At 35.3% G+C, this 18,846-nt stretch overlaps 1 protein-coding gene across 2 annotated transcripts; it reads left to right on the forward strand.

The window, feature by feature from the left end:
* Positions 1-507: 507 nt before the first annotated feature.
* Positions 508-6,405, forward strand: LOC130052762 (uncharacterized). Of its 2 annotated transcripts, XM_056158684.1 has the most exons (6): positions 508-532; positions 966-1,056; positions 2,742-2,938; positions 4,172-4,329; positions 4,436-4,611; positions 6,198-6,405. In XM_056158684.1, exons 2-6 carry the CDS (start codon positions 975-977, stop codon positions 6,242-6,244), a joined length of 660 nt encoding a protein of 219 aa, XP_056014659.1. In that variant the 5' UTR covers positions 508-532; positions 966-974; the 3' UTR covers positions 6,245-6,405. The 2 variants fall into 2 exon arrangements, with proteins under 2 accessions (XP_056014659.1, XP_056014658.1); XM_056158683.1 differs by lacking the exon at positions 508-532 and having other exon boundaries at positions 961-1,056.
* Positions 6,406-18,846: the final 12,441 nt, after the last annotated feature.

Raw genomic sequence — 18,846 nt, forward strand, 5'->3', positions numbered from 1 at the left:
ATTTCTTTATCATTTGAAGAAAAAAAAACTTCTTTAAATTTGCTGATACGGTATAAAATAACTGCATATCTAGGACGGATCGGAATTAGTCATATCGTGTCAATGTTAATGTTACATATATTATCATGTGATGACTTTCATCAATATAAGCACTATCGTGGGCAATTAAGGTTTAAGAACATACATGTACCTTGTTGTATACTGTTGTTGAATATTAGAATTTAGCTTAGATATTTAGAACATGATTTTCCCCCCTAAATGTTATAGCCCTTGGGACAAGAGATGCTTTTAGCTAAACTCAGGTGACAGATAAGGCATGTGGGCCTCTTGTTTTGTTTTGTTTTATCAGAAATGAGTAATCTACTACTGTTTTTAATTGACGACTTTGTCATTTATTTTTCCAGTTCGTTTATCTTCACGTCGATAATTTTCTATCGAATGGGCTGAAAGGGGTGGGGTCAGCATCATTTTATTTTTGTATATATATTTCCATTCAGTAGTCTACTTGATTCCTGCGTGCATATAGAAAAAGGTAACAGTTGTATTTCAATTGAGTAAGGATATTTGTTTTTCGTTAAAACCTATAGTTTACATATTACTATGAAGTCGGTTAATGATTTGATTTGTTTGTTTCTTTGCTGGTTTCGTGCTTTTAATTTTAATTCGTTGATTTTATCATGTTGAAATATTTTCTTTTGTAAGTGAAATGCCACATTTTTTCACATATTCATGACCATATTTTTAAAAAAAAATATTAATATGATTTTTATTTCCAAAGTCGAACTTTAGGCGTTTAGCGAAGGGGTATCCATGATATGTTTATCAATCGGCTTAGTTGCGATGCTGTGCTAGAATTGGGAATCGAATCCAGGATATGATGGTTGCCAGGCGACTACCCAAACCAAATTGTCTACAGTACAGGGATTCACGCTTTTAATATTCTTTTATGATCTATCATAATTTAGGTGCCCAACATGTTTTGCTTTCCTCGTGCGATGTTTCCTATGGCACTGATTTTTGTCTTGATAATAAGGTCAACACATGGCCTCCAAGACGGTGAGTTTTGATTTATAATGGTAATTTTAGAAAATATTCTGATATCTGAAATAAAGCTATATTTTCTTAGTTTCTTGTGAAGTGGATCATCGGAAGTATCTTTTAAAAGTATGCTATCCATAAAAGCATTTATTTTCAGAAAAAAATTCTATGAACAGGGAAATTTAACAACACCCTTTATAATATTGGACGTAAAAGATACAAAGCCAATGAAAAAATATAGTAGCACTAAAATGGTTACTAATTGTAATTCAATCTGAGAGGGAATAAACATCAATAAATTTGATATCACAAAACTTTTCCAAAATCAAGAGTCGCCTACGCGTATGATCTGTCAACAGTTCATATCGGCATTTGTCACGATACATCGAGGCCTCTGCTGGTAGACTGTTAGTCCCCGAGGTTCTATACAGCCCAGTAGCTAAGTAATTCGTTACTGGCTTGAAAATACGGATGTATATTTAATTGTTGTTATAAAATTTAGAAATTCATTTCAAAATTAAGGATTATCTCCCTCACGCATAGCTTTTAACCTTAGACGAATTTGAATCCTCTTTTTTGGCACACTGTTTTTCCCTATAATACTTCTAAAACTTCATTGTTATTTCGGATTTCAAACATTTCGGTTGAGCATCACTGAAGAGACATTATGTGTCGAAATGTGCATCTGGTGCATCAAAATTGGTACCGTATAAGTTTTTAAATTAGATACTAGTCTTTTTGAGATCATAATTAGCTGCTTCGTTAATAGAAATGAAACTTTAGAAATATTCATATGTTGTGATCAGTCATCAAAATACGCTGTTAAGCACCACTCTGATTGTACACACAAGTTACGTTGAAGTTGATGTAAACTGCCAAAGTGTTTCATTGACAAGATCTCCGTGGTCTTTGGTGATCTGGTCTTCCCCCACGTCTGTTGTGCTATTCTATTAACTGACCTGGTTTTTTTAGTATTATTGAGAGGTACATTTCTTTTCTTCAAAAGCTTGTCCATGTGGAGAAAATTGTTTTGCGGTGACCTCCATTTAAACATTTTATCTAGCTATAGCAATATTTACTTTGGGTCAGTTGTCAATTCGATATTTCCCGGTGAAGACACAATAGTCTTCCATATCGGCCTCATATTTGGATCTTTATCTAACATAGACTCTACTGGCAAATTAATAATCCATCCTAATGATATATGGGGTGATTTCAGCTTCTCCATCTTGAACTTCCCATATTTATATTACAATATTCCCTTATCACCAGCAAATGGGGTTTATGTCTCTCATCTTGTTCGATATGCAAAAGCATGTTCCACGTATGGTAAATTTTACATGGATTTCAACAGTGTTGTAAAGTCAGCTTTTCATTAATTATGTAGTCGTTATAATTATTCAGTTTGCAAATACAACCGTCATTAGGTGGAATGGTGTTTGACATGTTTCTCCCAAATGTTAAGCCGTTCTATGTATTCTGATATTGACTATGGATTACTCCGTGTACTTGGTTACAAAGGATGTGGCTGGTAAACAAATATTTACTTCTCCTAGACGTCTGATCCCAACTCTTTTATATTTCCAGATTTCCGCGTTTAAAACGTAACGATCATCCTTCGAACTAAACAAGTTTATCTTACTACGTGCGTGAAAAAGAACGGATTACTAGTGTTTTATTTCAATTACGTTTCTTTCTTTCAGATTGGCAATTAGTATTTCAGGCGGTTACAGGGAATGGTGAAAATGTCCTTAATGCCTGGAACTCAAGGTCACCTTCAAGATGCACGATACAAGCTGGCTGTATTCCTGCTGGTTTTAAATTAGACAACCAGAGGGATAACACGAAACATCTTCGAAGTCCTTTAATCGACAAGTGGAACTCGCTCAATATTCTAAAAGTGTGTTGAAATTATTGTTATTCAACGGCTTTCAAGGGGATAATTATGTTACCTAGTTTTAAGTCGTTGAATTTCATGGAAAGTACGATATATACTCACATTGCGAGAAATTATCACGATTTTGCTTAGCTCTAATCTTAAAGACTTCTTACGATCACACCAAAGACTAATTCTGCACTAGAACATCCCACACAAAAGAATTGTTTTAAATAGTTGAATTAATTAATTATGACGTTACGTGTGACCGTACACCCATCAACCGTTTAAGTTCGTTTGTTGATTTTTTATTTTCGCTTTGGCGAATCTTTATTTGAAACACCATTCTATTCTTTAGGTACAGGTTTTACGACCCTTCGAGAATATCACGGATATTCAAGACATTACCAGCTGTATATTAACTACCACTAATTAGAACTACGTTTCGCGTTCATGACGGTACCAGCGATAATTTTTTTTTAATGCAACAACGTTTTCCGCGTTTGGGATTTCTGTTTCTAAGGACATAGGAAAAAATCACTTGGCTATCCCATCTACCTGTTAAGCGATTGGCAAAGGATCAATCGGTACATATATTTACGTTTTATGTTTGACGTGATCATGGCATAAGCGGGATTAGGACTCACGAGCTACTAGTTATGAAGAAAACGCTCTGAATCATTGAACTACTGACACTGTAAGGTCTTCAAGTTAAAGTTAAAGATTTTAAAGTCACGCGTTTCATTTCCTTTTGTTTTTACATGAACGATGGTTGCTTATTTGCTTTACGTCCGGCCGAGGATTTTTCACTCCTATTGAGACGTCGCTAGGTGTTAATGAAATACAAGACATTTAGACCTATGGTCATTGCTTACGACCGTGGTAGTGAATGTTCCATAACGTAAAAACGCCTGCCGTGACTCGGGACCTCCGATTTAAAAGTCATATCCGAATGATCCGTGATTCTCACTTCTAAATGCCAAACATTTGGCGAAGGAGCAACCACTACTTATATCTACGTTTTAGGTTTGACGTGGTCATGGCACAGGCAGGACTCGAACTCACGACTTACAGTTAGGAAGCGAACGCTTCACCGCCGTGACCGGCTACGGTAACGGTGGAAATGTGTAAAGTTCGATGCGATTCAAATTTGAAGTGTTCATAAATGTAAAATTGCGAATGTCAATTCTGGGAAATGTATCAGCATATTGAATTTTACAAAGAACTATTATTTACATATGATGCGTGTCTTTACAGATCCGTGTAGTATTTGGTGGCCAGGGGAAAACGTTAGCGTATTTAGAATTTGATGGAAGTGGAAGCACCAAGAATGATTGGTTCAGCAAAGCTAGACTTCTGCATAGTAGTTGGTCTGATCTCAAGACCTCCAAAACTAACTACTTCTCCATGTTGGGGTACCCGATTTCGAAAGAACCCTTCAAAATCTAGTTTAAGATTCGTGATTGGTCGTTTTACTATATGTAGAAATAGCAATTCATCTGTTGATAATTCTGATTTTAGTGACGAATCGCGGGTCACTAGACATTTTTTCATCAACAAGAGTTATGCTGGATGCCCTAAGGACATCGGATGGTTTGTGGTGGTGGATAAGAGAGACGTCTGTGCATGGGCAAGGCAGGGAAACGCCCCAGTGTTTTTGTACAACAAAAGTTCTAAAGCTGCAAATTGGAACCGGGGTAAGTTTATTTATCGTGTAATATATACTGTGTAATCGATTATTGAATGTGCTTCATATACAAATAAAATTTCCGTACTGATCTTAGACCTTGACACCCCCCCCCCCCGACAAAATCCTGTCGCTGACAGTATCCTCAATATTAGATTTTCTAGATATAAAACAAATATTTGTTGTCAATAATGTTTTCCCTAATTGAAGAATTGATATTGTCACCCAAAGTAATATGTACTGAATTTCTTTGAGGTGGAATGTAGCCCTCGGTATCAATAATTTTCCCGAATATAGTACCTGACAATGTTGACACCATGGAAACTGAATTGTCAGAGTTGTCTGTGCATTCCGGGGCTGTCTAAAATAAACTGGCTGAGTCACCACTGGGACTTTGTCATGGCTTTGTATGTGCAGGTGATCATCCACATTCATTTCTGCGAGCTTTAACCTGCTAACTTCTCTTAATTTGACTTCGGTGGACCTTTAGCATGTTCCCACAAATATATGCAAAATTAGTTGCACGCTGGAAAAGTAAACTACATTTAATATTTAAAATTTAAGAATATAGTATTTTTAGATGAGATATATACATTGATAATACAACCTACCATTGGGTCAAATGCTGTCTGGCGTGTTTCATATAGGAATGTTAGACCGTTCGTGGCACACTGATTTTGACTACGGATAACTCCGTTTACCTGATCAAGATATAGGGCGCATGGCTGGTGTGACCGGTCGACAGGGGATGCTTACACCTCCTAGGCACCCGATCCCACCTCTGGTGTGTCTAGGGGTTCGTATTTGCCCAACTATCTATTTTGTTTTGCTTATGGGAGTTATGAGATTGATCACTGTTCGTTATCGTCACCGTTCATACTACCATTGTTGTTTCTAATATAAGCTATATCCCATATCCAGCGCAATAATTCTAACAATCTATCAAAATCGAACATAAAATATTGTCATCGTGCGACACAAATGGTATTGCTTGTATGAATGTTTCTTATCTAAAGTGGCAAATAGCCTAAGACTCACTGATTGTAACACATTATTTTAAATTTGCAAATTAAGCTAAGATACTTTCATCATCCACATTTGTTTTCACCGAATCATCGGAAAAGGGGGATATCTCGCATAGAAAGAGCATAGGTACCAATACTATATTGATGAAAATTACTCAGAATAATCAATACAATCCTGACATTTACTTTGATAGTTTATAATGTACTGCAGTTTATAAAAGCAACTAATAACTGCATTAAGCTTTGATAACGGTGCGCATATTACGAGACAAAGCTAAAATATGGGAAATTATATATCAAATTTGACAAAGAATAAAATAATAATAATATAATGATTTATTTTGGAATAACCATTTGTTTAGACGTATAATGATGAATTAAGTATACATTTTCTAGATTCCTAATAGTACATAAGCATTCAACTCTTTATCAATTCTCAAGAATTTTCGTAGCAAGAATTTGCATCCTTGAATCATTTAAAACCTTACACTGTCGGTGATGATTGTGTTCGTGTATGTATGTATGTATGTGTGTATGTGAAAACCAATTGTTATAATGCTTTCTTCTTCAGACATCGGAGTTGCAGACTTGATGAATGTCTATATCCAGACTTTGTAGCTGCGAGAATTTTAACTTATGTACATGTACAGTCATTCCGATATTCAAAATGAATTTATTCAAAAAATATTCTGTACACATGTACTCGTGTTCAGAAAGGTATTCCTTTTTGTAGGAAATATTTCTTTTAATTCAATAAATAAATAATCTTTATTTCAAAAGACTTAGTTATATGTCGACGTTACAAGCCTAGCCGTATCTCGCACTGGTGTTGGATTGTGGAAATAAAAATCGGGCAAAATAACAAGTGGGAATTTTCCTTTGTGTTCACAAAACGATAATGTTCAAATACTAGTAAGTCTTAAAGCAGAACCCGTTTTGTTTTCCCTTAAGGAAGGATAATTACCACATTAATTGATCCCAAATTATTTAGCATGTAAATGACGCAATAGAAGCACACAGAATAGGCATGTGAGTTAAGGCTACACACAGGAATTCTATGCAAATAAGATTATTGAAAGGCATACTATCCATTAAAAACCCCTGTACATATTCTGAGCATGTCCATACAAGTATATGGTGATATATGGCATGCACCCAATCGGACCTCCTCGAATGTCTCGCGCACTCGACATACAATGTAGATCTCGGATGTAATACGATTTCATCCATGTGTGAATTTGATACATTGTTAACTACAAAGCATCAAATTGTCTCTTAATCGTATTGCATCCAAAATCTAAGTCAAGTGCGCGATGCATTCAAGGAATTCCGATTGACATGTACTGCGTAACTATGACTATGATGTCACATTATGACATAACTTCTTGTATATTGTACTACAGAGGTAAAAAAGCATGTTAATAAAATGACTTTTGCGGAAACAAATATTAGTGTGAGTATAAACATAATTCCCTATACAATATCGTTATTGCTGCTCAAATCATCTCAGTTTGGATAATGATTCAAATATTTTAAATGAAACAATCGACAACGTGCACAGACCGGTATACTTTTCTTGAAATAACGATCAAACAGGACGATGAGGACAGCAACAACATTGGTGCATATTTGATTTCATTATATCTCATCAAAGAATCACTGACAAATTCAGAGGAAATATTCCACTAGATCCATTCATTGGATATTTGCAGTCCGTGTGACGTCATCGTATGACGTGAAATAGTGCCTGGCATCCGTGCTTAGCCTTTTCCGCGTTATAAAAGTTGAGTATGATTGTATTCATTTCAAAATAAAAATAAATTGGTCCCGATTTTCTGAAATTCTATTGTAACTGACTCTGACTTTCGTTTGTATATACTTGTATGGGGTCCGGAAACTAGTCAGCATGGGACGTATCAATTTGATATCTTATTATACAAGTTCACACTCTATTCCAGAAATTGCAAACTATTGATAATCGTAATCAAAATATTGATAGTTGTAATAAGCAACGTCAAATCACAGGACATAGGTGTCCGTCATAAAAAGCGCGGACAATAATTAACCAATGAAACGATTTAATCACCCGATGGATCCACCCCGCCTCAAATTAAATATATCAATAATGTCAAAAATCTTCAAAATAGGTAATTGTTTTCAGACTGAAATTAGTACTTGAAAATGATCATTTTTATTTGATCAATCACTGCTAACTCCAAATAATAGGGACGGCATCAACGGCAAGATCACCACCATAAACGGCAACTTAATTATATTTTAGAACACAAACTATTCGACAAAATTAGCCGAAACTTTTGATGAAAATTTTGTGCAATACATCAAGGTACTGAAAGTTTTGTTTTAATGACTGTATCATATTTTTAACAAACGTAGAACGATTTACAGAGATTCCATAGCTTTTTAAACTCGCATTTCGACAAATAATATGTCTTCAGTGATGCTCAATCGAAATGTTTGAAATCCGAAATAACATTGACGTTTTAGAGCTATTATAGGCAAAAAAGTGTGCCAAAAAGTGGAGACAAATTCGTTTAAGGATGAGAGCTATGCGTGAGAGAGATAATCCTTAAATTTGAAATGAATTTCTACATTTTATAACAGCAATTAAATATACATCCGTATTTTCAAGGTAGTAACGAAGTACTTAGCTACTGGGTCTAGTATATCATTAAAAGTTCACCTGGTAGTCCTCATATACCTGAACGTTTGCTTTTAAATAGATCCTCAGTGTGTTTTTCAAAAATTAAGTGTTTCGTGATCATAGGCTGACGATACTGGAAATTGCCATGTCGGGGAAGTTATGTGTAACATTGTTTCGGTGTGAAATCATTACTATACTTATGATTATTGAGGTGTAATTGCACACAAGAATTATGGTACATTTCGCTATGGAAGCCTTTAACCTGTTGGCGTAACTTGTGATGTGCAGGGAATTTAATCCACTATACAATGACGCCTACCTTTGCCCCAGTCGGTGATACTGGTTAAAGAAACGAACATGTTGATACTCACATATAGTGATTAAGAAAGCAATTGAAGTATATGGAATACCGGTAGATGTCGGAAGTCAATAGCTAGCGCTATGGATAATAAAACACCTTCTGTTTGAAATATTTTTTATGACGCACATTTATTGCAACATGGAGGTATCTTCCATGTACACTACAGTGTTTGGATGTATACGTTCATCACATCGGCGACTCCTGGGTCTGAAAAAGAAAGAAAATCAATTAAGAGCCATTGTTACACTATGTGCAAAAATGTATATTAAGACGTGTTAGTAAAGTTAAAACAGATTTGAAAGGCATGTTTATACCATATATAAAAAATATAACGAACAATTATCAATCTCATGAATGCTACATGAAAGATGAAGATAACGAACAATGACGAACATACCATATAATCAATAGAACTAATTTTAGTCCGCATAATGTTTTGCATATATAAATGTTCAGTTGTATTCGATTATATGGTTTCATCGAGGTTTTTTTTCTGAACACCAATTTTCATTGATCTTGTACCTGATTAGGAACATGAATTCGATTGATCACCAAAGTAGGATTCTTATATGGAACAAACTAATGCAACATATTCAATAGCAACAGAATCGCATGCAATCCTAGTTCAATTATGGCTTACTATTGTTCCAGTTAGCAACTTGTGAGCCCGTGCTAAACAAAAACACTGGGAAGTTTCCTTTTCTTGCCCATGGACATACTTCGTCAGTCTTGTCTAAAACTACAAACCATCCAGGATCATTAGGGCATCCGGCATACAGTTGGTTGACATAAAAATGTCTTCTGAGATGGTATGGGGCGTCTGAGTCATGTCTGAAACGAGAAATAACAAAGTTATTAAAACATTTTTGCAACTTACAGCATGTGGGTAATAATGAAAACACCCATCTATCATTTGATAAAATGCAACAGACTTCAATTTTTCAAAAAATAGTATCATAGTATCAAGTACCCTTCAATAGAGAAGTAGTTAGTGTTGGCAGTCTTGAGATCGGACCAACTACTATGGAGAAGTCTGGACTTGCTAAACCAGTTTAGCTTGTCGCTTCCACTCCCATCAAATTCCAAGAATGCTAATGTTTTACCTTGTCCACCAAGCACCACTCTGATCTGCAGATAAACCAAAGCGTTGACGACGATTTTGCTTCACATTCCAAGCAAGTTAAATGAGATATATGCGTTGCATCAAAGCTTTAACATTTGTGTATGATACATGTATTTGGAATTAAAGTTGCACAACGTGGAAAGAAGTTCGTTCACGGGTACGTTAAGACAGGTTATACAAATCTTTACTGGAATAAAATCCGCGAAACAATGTGACGTCATGATTGAAATAAGTATACCACGGGATAGATATTAAATTCCGATTTTATTTATTATGTAAGTTTTATTTATGCATAGAATAAACCATGCAGGTACTAAGATCCACATAAATTCGAAATGTTATACTGCTGTCGTATAATTTCTGTCTGATCAATATGAAAGTAAACTGATGACGTCAGGACTATAAATCGAGTGACGTTGACACATGGAAGGAATTTTTTAATGTGTGACATTCAAATACCGACAAAATGTGGAGTATTTGAAATGTATGACATGGTATATATGGGATATATATGTGAAACGCTGAGAATTTATTGATATTATGAAATTATGTTGAATTCATTCATTGACAATAATGTTTAACGTAGAACACATTCCATTTAGGATATCGATCCGTTTTTCCTCTGTCACACACTGAAATAAAACTGTAAAAGGAGCACACTACACCGAATACTTTAAAATACTTTTTATACACCGTGTGAAAGGTCATAAACTAATGTATCCTGCAACCACTGATACAATCGTATGCTAAGAATTTTTTTTAAAGAAACTGTATAGCATCAGTGCAAAATGTAAAACATGGGCTAGATGGTTACTTGTTTAAATGTTTAAGAATTATTTCTTACTGAAAGTGGCAGGATTCTAACAGTAATGCCGATAAACTATTGGTGTTTTATCGTCATTATCGCCAGTTAGACGAATATTTAAATCTTGGTTTAAAGTGCTACTTTCCCATTTTCTATTAAGGTACATTTGTGAGCTTATTCCCCCTAGGCACCTGTTTCCACCTCTGGTGTGTCCAGAGGTCCGTGCTTACCCAACTATTTATTTTGTATTGTTTGTGGGAGTTATGAGATTGATCACTGTTCGTTATCTTCACCTTTCATAGGGAACAGTGCTCGATCTCATAGCTCCCTAGTAATACAAAATAAAAATGGGCAAACGCGGACCTCTGAATATACCAGATGTGGAGGACTCTGTGGTATATTTTATATCAAATGCACAGGAATATATCAAATCGACATATGAATGGAGTGATTATTGTCAATAGAAAAAACGTCGTCGATATATCTAAATGTCAAGTTGTAGGCCACAACAAAATGTTGTGTCTTCTCATAGCGCAGCTTTTGAATAAACTCTGCTTCATAAGAATATAAAAACAGGTCAGCTAACAAAGGAACACAATTCGTGCCCATGGGTATTCCAACAGATTGTTAGGAAACCTGATCACCAATTGGAAAGACTACGGAGATATTGTCAATTGGGATCTTCAGCATGTGTTTAACAAAGTAAATCTTTGGATGACTGATCATTAGATACAAATAAATGAAGTTGTGTTCATTTTCGTTAGCGAAGCAACTATCTATGGTGTCAAGAGTCTAGTCTTTAAGTAATCGCGAGGAATGGTCGTGTAAAGTGTAGAAATCTCATACGTTTTGATGTTGTTTCCAAATTTACTAAAAGTTCTTTAGATTGTTTTAGAATCCACATTTGATTTACACCACTTATTGCATATGTTGTAGCACAGTGCGTTTGACGTTTCTCTGTTACAGCTGTTAATATTTTCATGAGGAGATGGTAGAACATTCACTCGACCCAGCGACGTATCTTTCTTTGTAAGGGTTGTGTGAAGTTTAGGATCCAATATAGATAAGGTGATTCATATTCATGAAAGGTGAAGATAACGAACAGTGATCAATCTCATAATTCCTACAAGCAATACAAAATAGATAGTTGGGGAAACACGGACCCCTGGACACACCAGAGGTGGGATCAGGTGCCTAGGAAGAGTAAACATACCCTGTCAACCGATCACACCCAACGCGAGTCCTATATGCTGAGCAGGTAAACAGAGTTATCCGTAGTCAAAATTAGTGTGACAAGAACAGCTTAACAATCGGTATGAAACACGTCAGACAGGATTTGACTCAGTGATAGGTTGTATTGACGACCTACATGTAGATATTTATAACGACCATATAATTTGCGAAATGCGGGTTTTAATCGAGACTGTTGAAACCCCTGTACCATCAACTTGTTTGTCAGTAGCTTATCTCGCTTTAAAAACTGACGATATGCAGAACAAGCTCTTGCATATCGAATTAGTTGAGATATATAAACACCATATGCAGGTGATACTGGAATATTGCTACATAAATATGGAAAGTTGACGATGGAGTACATGAAATCATTCCATCTGTCATACAGCTGAGTTGTCAGTTTGCCGTTTATGTCTACTTTCAATAAAATATCTAAGTATGAAGCAGAAGTGGACGACTCTATGGTGTCTTTTATTTCCAGCTCACAGGGATATATCAAATCGACATATGAATGAAAGTTATTATTGTTAATAGACAAAACGTAATCGATATATCTAAATGTCGAATTTAATCCCACAGCGAGAGATTTTTTTCTTCTCGCGTAGAAGTTTCTGAATAAATTCTGCTTCATAAGAATATAGAAACATGTCAACTAACAAAGGAGCACAATTCATGCCCATGGAAATTCCAACAGACTGTTTATTCCATTGACAAGGATATCAAATGTGTCTAAAGTGAGTATGATTTTTAAGAATTTCATATTTTGATAAGGCAGTTGAAGTATAAGTACGATTACCAAATGATGAATTAATGTTAGTTTAAAATACAGTTGTACTATTAGGCTTAAAAAGAAAGACAATGTTGTTAAAGCTTTATCAGCTACATATGAATAAAATGCCTTACCTTTATAAGGAATGAAAATTATTCGTCCTAAGCACGTCGCCATGCTTCATATTACTGTGTGTGCATTTACAAATGTAATGGCCAGTTCGATATTGTTTAACACGGTACTATTATCTTAAATTAAAAAGAAGTGATGTAGGTAAAATATTACATACTTTCAGAATACTTATATAATCCCATTGATCGATTAAGGGACTCCGGAGATGTTTCGTGGTATCTTTCCAGTAATGTAGACTAAATCCGGGTGGAATGCAGCCAGAATCTGGGGTACAGGGGGAATCTGATGAGGAATTCGTAGTCCAAGCATTTTTGACATTTTTACCGTTACCATTAACAGCGTGGAATACTAATTGCCAATCTGAAACATAATGGATTGGCTTATTGAAATAACCTTTTTATTATTTAGAATTCCCTACGTCATATTATAAATGCTGGTGTTTAAGTTGTGTTGAGCTAGGGTCAGGAAATTTCCTGGAATAGGGACAGTATTTAAGACAATGTTATACATATGAAAATGGCAAATAAAAACTATCAACCAAATAGATGTTTAGGAGCTACATTAATATTCCCACTGGCAAAAAAGTTTTAAATCTAGGACCTTTGCCCCCCCCCCCCTATTTTACTGAAGATGATGAATGTTGTTAAAGGTATACACCGAACAATTCTTATGATTAAACCTTGTTGAGATCAAATTCTGAAAAATCAATACACGATATTGATGAAAACTGTATCACTAGCTCAAATCACGATTCGTCGATTTTATTAAAAAACGTTACATTTGCTCTTAAACTGCGTTTTTTTTCATAATGTACGTGAACATTGATGGATCAGCTATTCATGTGCTGAATATCTACACCAGTGAATTGGAGACAAAATTGGACTGTAGTAACTTGTGATCTCTTGCAAGGTCCGCGAAGACAATGTCAACTATAGCGAAATTTCTAAAGAAAGACAGATGCTGAATGTTTAAATTTTCTTTAACTCAAGGATCATTCATTTGCCAACAGTTACCCGACCGAACCCATATAAGTACTTCATATGTGTATTCTCGAGATATATAGACCCTGTAACATGCTACTACACCAGTGGAACGGTGAACGAAAACGGAACGGCGATCGTAACTGCAAAGTGAACCAAAAAATGCAAAAGGAACCAAAACTGTTTTTGTCCACGAACGTGTTGAACAACCCTCGTATATTATTTAAAATATTTCAATTTGTACATGTATTTTTTCTGGACATTTAGTCAATCGCTCGTAGCTGCACAATTTTAAGTTCATTGAAATTTATGAAAGTATAGTTATTCATCTAAAAATTTTTTTAAATAAATATAAAAGTTCAGTCTATGTAACTACTACCCTGTGGGCTTAATAGAAGTGGATGGAACCATTGAAATACGATACTGACAATTTATTTTCGTTTGACATATTAGATAGTCTGAAATTATATAACAGTGAGCTCAAATATACAATTGCTTACAATTAGTAACGGGGAGTTCTATTCTTGTTCTTGTTTGTTCTGTTAATATCAAATTAAATTTATTTTTTCCAAATATCTTCAATATAAAATGAGCCTTGTAAAAGTAGTCCATATTCATTTATCATCAATGTACAATGTAGATGTCGACTGTGCATTTGTCATGATACAAGTCACACATTCAAAACGAAAACTCCCTATCAACATTTGAAATAGATAAAAGGTCATTACTGATTGAAAAGAGAGGAAACTTAACACACTGTACGTTGTATTTCAGTTTAGTAAAGGAAAGCCCACACTGTTTCAATATTTGGGAAATAATTGGCGGTATTTGTACATGTATGTACATATAATTGTATAGATTTGGTACGCAAACTTAAATAAACACTTTAACTGTTTAAGACGATATCAGGGAAGCCAAGTTCTCATCCATGTCCACTAATCTTCATCAAAATACACCGCTGCCATAGCAACTCGTAGTTTTGTAATTCACAACCACAAATGAAAACATTATTATCTAAAGATTAAGGGGAGTAAAGACTCGATTTCAATCTTCCAACGATTCGATCAAAACAGGTCAATTACATTTATGTATCAATCTTATACTTGAATGCACTTACACTCAACAAATAATCCAAAAGTTTGTTTATTTAAAAAAAAAAGACTTCTTTGTTTGACCCCGAAAAAATTCTCTTCTACACAGATGTGCTGCTCCATTTGTCATCAAATTTAATTTGTCTTCTTCATCCCCGTCTGAGCAAAATATTGATCTAAAATGACTCGATAACACTAAGCGTGTTCCGAATTACCATGTGGAGACGAAAGACATTAGGGAACAAACGCTTTATCAAGAAAGAATTGTTTAAGATGGGAATGGAACGGTTTGGCCTGGGGACGGAAGGCTTTGAACAGAACAGTTTGGTGTTGGAACGGGGTGGTTCTAATCAAGAATTGAACGATTCATTTGGTGTAGTTGTGTGCTTTGCGGCCTATATCTATATCCTTCAGTTCAAATTGACCAATGACTGAGTTAATGTATGCCTGAGATAATGAGTGGAAAAAATCGTTTCAAGTCCAACGGACATAGATGTGTTTGACCTGAACCAAATTCAAATTGACTTGTGTCTTCTTGTGACGTATCTATAATTTCAATTTCAATTCAAAATGTTCACGTAGTACAGGCCTGGAAGTTATAAAACTTTTTGAGCACGTTTTCATACTCAAACTCAAATTCTGTGTTCTAAATCGTACTCATACTCAAAAGTAATGGTTATGAAACTTTTATAAAATCATTCTCACACTCAAATGGAGTACATGCTTAAGATTTTTTGAGCATGTTTCTAAAGTTGCTCAGAGTTGTACTCAACAGAAACATGGCTGAGTTTGAATATGGTTACAGTAAGAGTTGTATAAACCCCAGGCTTGGGTTAGTGAGTGAAAACTATGAATTGTTTGACATTTTTAGTCCAAGAAACACAATTAAAAATGTCAATATGATATTCAACCTGAACCAATTAAAGAGCTTAACACGAGTATTTTCATGATATATCTTCAAATACGCACATCTTTACACAATGACAAGGAGCTGAATTTTGACGATAGGACTAAAAAGGATAACACTATTATTTCATTATTTTATCATATCATTTCATGGCCAGGGCGGAAGAAACAACAATAATATCAACAAAAACAAATTCAGAGGTAATGATCATTATTTCAAGTTGTTGAAATCTATAGATAAGTGCTTTGGATATCATAGATACACCTACCGTGGTATGTCCTTATGTTCAGTGATGGACCCTGAACATAAGAACATACCACGGTAGGTGTATCTCAGATTATATCTTACCATCTGTGTAAACGTGTCCGTCATCTTGAGCCAAAACAGCAACGAGAACCAGAGAAAACCAAGCACAACAGCTAAAGCCTAACAACATCATCTAAAATACAAAATGAATAAAATAAGATTCAATGGGAAGTACATAAGATTCCCTTCGCTGAAGTCAACTTTCTATACCTTCATCTGTAGATTTTGAGATAATTTTTGAGCGCTATTCTACGAAGCCACAATGTTTAAGAAACTGGTCTTTGAACTATCGATCAAGTTTAGAATTTAAAAAAAATTAGCCTGCCTCTGACATTTAAAATTAACTCACCTTGTTGTACATGTATTTGTACGAATAGTATAGTTTGTCGGAAACAATGTCTTTACTTATATAGACTAATATGCTGACTCCACCTATTCAGAAGTCAGTCCAATTTCCAAAATCTAAAACGCAATCTGATGCAATTACCACCCCTTGAATCAGATAAAAAGCTTCAATCATTTCCATCTTTCTGATTTATTTCAAATATCTAATCAATGTATTGTGGAACATAAAGACCTTTAATGAAGATTCGGTCGATAGTTTATTATTGATGTAGGTAGTAATGTGATGAACATTAGCGAGTAAACAGTAGGTAGTCACTCTTTTGTTACACCTGAGCCGCAGATGGAAACATTAATTCTGTTTCTTAAATTGTTTATTTCTTTTACAAATATGTCCATATGTTTAAAAGAGAGAAGGTCCATTCAGAGAAGGGTATGATTATTTATCCCCCAAAATGAGTGCATTCCAGATATTTTCAGATATTTTGGAACATCTTGCACATATACCGTTGTCTTTAATGAAAACAGGATTCCAAAATATCACACACCTATTCACCGGTCATGATAGCTCATTGATACACTTTCTACTTTTAATCAGGTGTTCGAGTCTCGCACTAGTCTGGTCGCGTCAAACCTAAGACATAAACAAAGGCTTTTCTAAATCCTCGGCACTTAGAAATGAGATTGATGACAGAAAACCTCACTGTCATGGCCATGAGAGCTTCGCATATGTCTAAAGTTGTGGAATTTCACCTAAAGCTGGTTACTTGTGAATATGAAAGAAAAATTATGAAATTATGAAAAGAGCATACAACAAACGGCGAAGATAATGGAAAGTGATCAATCTCATAACCCTTATAAGCAATGCAAAATAAAGGGTTGGACAAACACGGACCCCTGGATATACCATAGGTAGGACCAGGTGCCTAGACAAACAACTTCATGCAAGGTGAAGATAAGGAACAGTGATCAATCTCATAACTCCTACAAGCAATACAAAATAGATAGTTGGGCAAACACGGACCCCTGGACACACCAGAGGTGGGACCAGGTGCCTAGGAGGAGTAAGCATCCCCTGTTGACCGGTCAAACCCGCCGTGAGCCCCATATCCTGATCAGGTAAACGGAGTTATCCGCAGTCAAAATCAGTGTGACAAGAACGGCTTAACAATCGGTATGAAACACGTCAGACAGCATTTGACCCAATGCGAGATTGTATTGACGAACTAGATCGTTATAACGACCATATAATTTGCGAAATGCTGACTTCAATCGAGACTGTTGAAATCCCTGTACCATCAACTTGTTTGTCAGTAGCTTACCTCGATTTAAAAACTGACTATACCCAGAACAAGCTCTTGCATATCGAATTAGTTGAGATATATAAACACCATATGCAGGTGATAATGGAATATTGCTACATAAATGTGGGAAGTTGACGATGGAGAAGCTGAAATCATCCCGTTTGTCAGACAGTTGAGTTGTCAGTTTGCCGTTAATGTCTACTTTCAATAAAATATCTAAGCATGAAGCAGAAGTGGACGACTCTGTGTTGTCCTTTATTTCCAGCTCACAGGGATATATCAAATCGACATATGAATGAAAGATATCATTGTTAATAGACAAAACGTCATCTATATATCTAAAAGTCGAATTGAAGGTCACAACGAGAGATTTTTTCTTCTCACGTCGAAGTTTTTGAATAAATTCTGTTTCATATGAATATAAAAACAGGTCAGCTAACAAAGGAGCACAATTCGTGCCCATGGGAATTCCAACAGACTGTTGGAAGACCTGATCACCAAAGACCACGAAGATATTGTCAATGAGGAACTCTAGCATATTTTTTATTTCAACTTCAGAGTACTTGTGCGTGGAATCAGAGTGGTGTTTAACAAAGTAAGTTTTTGAATGACTGATCACTAGATATGAATATTTCCGTTTTCCGTTTTTGTTGAAGAAGCAACTGTCTATGATGTCAAAAAGTCTAGTCTTTAATTTATCGTGAGAAATGGTCGTGTATAGTGTTGAAAAGTCATAGGTTTTAATGCTATTGATTTGGGAAAAATTCTGTGATTTGAAGTTTACTAAAAGTTCTTTAGAATTGTTTAGAATCCACATTTGATTAACACCACTTCTGGCATATGTAGTCGCACAGTAAGTTTGAAGTTTCTCCTTCACAGCTGTTAACATTTTCGTGAGGAGCAAAGATAGGGGCTTGGTAGAGCACTCACTGGATCCAGCAATGTATCTTTGTTTGTAAGGGTTTTTATGTAGTTTAGGAATCCAGTATAGGTACGGTAACTCATATTCATTCGACCCATTGACTGGAATATTAAATGTGTCTAAAACTGAAGCATGGTTTTGAAAAATTTCGTCTGTTGAAAGGGCAGTTGGAGTATAAGTATGATTACCAAAAGTGGAATTAATGCCAAGTTCGTTTAAAATACAGTTGTAATAATGAGCCTTACAAACAAAGACAATGTTGTTACTAGCTTTGTCAGCTGGA

Source organism: Ostrea edulis, chromosome 3, assembly GCF_947568905.1.
Source record: "Ostrea edulis chromosome 3, xbOstEdul1.1, whole genome shotgun sequence".
Taxonomy (NCBI): Eukaryota; Metazoa; Mollusca; class Bivalvia; order Ostreida; family Ostreidae; genus Ostrea; species Ostrea edulis.

Excerpts from the sequence above, each read along its gene's own strand:
- LOC130052762 (XM_056158684.1), top strand. The coding sequence starts at position 975 with ATGTTTTGCTTTCCTCGTGCGATGTTTCCTATGGCACTGATTTTTGTC. Across the intron at positions 2,939-4,171 it reads ACTCGCTCAATATTCTAAAA|ATCCGTGTAGTATTTGGTGG; the intron begins GTGTGTTGAAAT and ends GTGTCTTTACAG. Across the intron at positions 4,612-6,197 it reads AGCTGCAAATTGGAACCGGG|ACATCGGAGTTGCAGACTTG; the intron begins GTAAGTTTATTT and ends TTTCTTCTTCAG.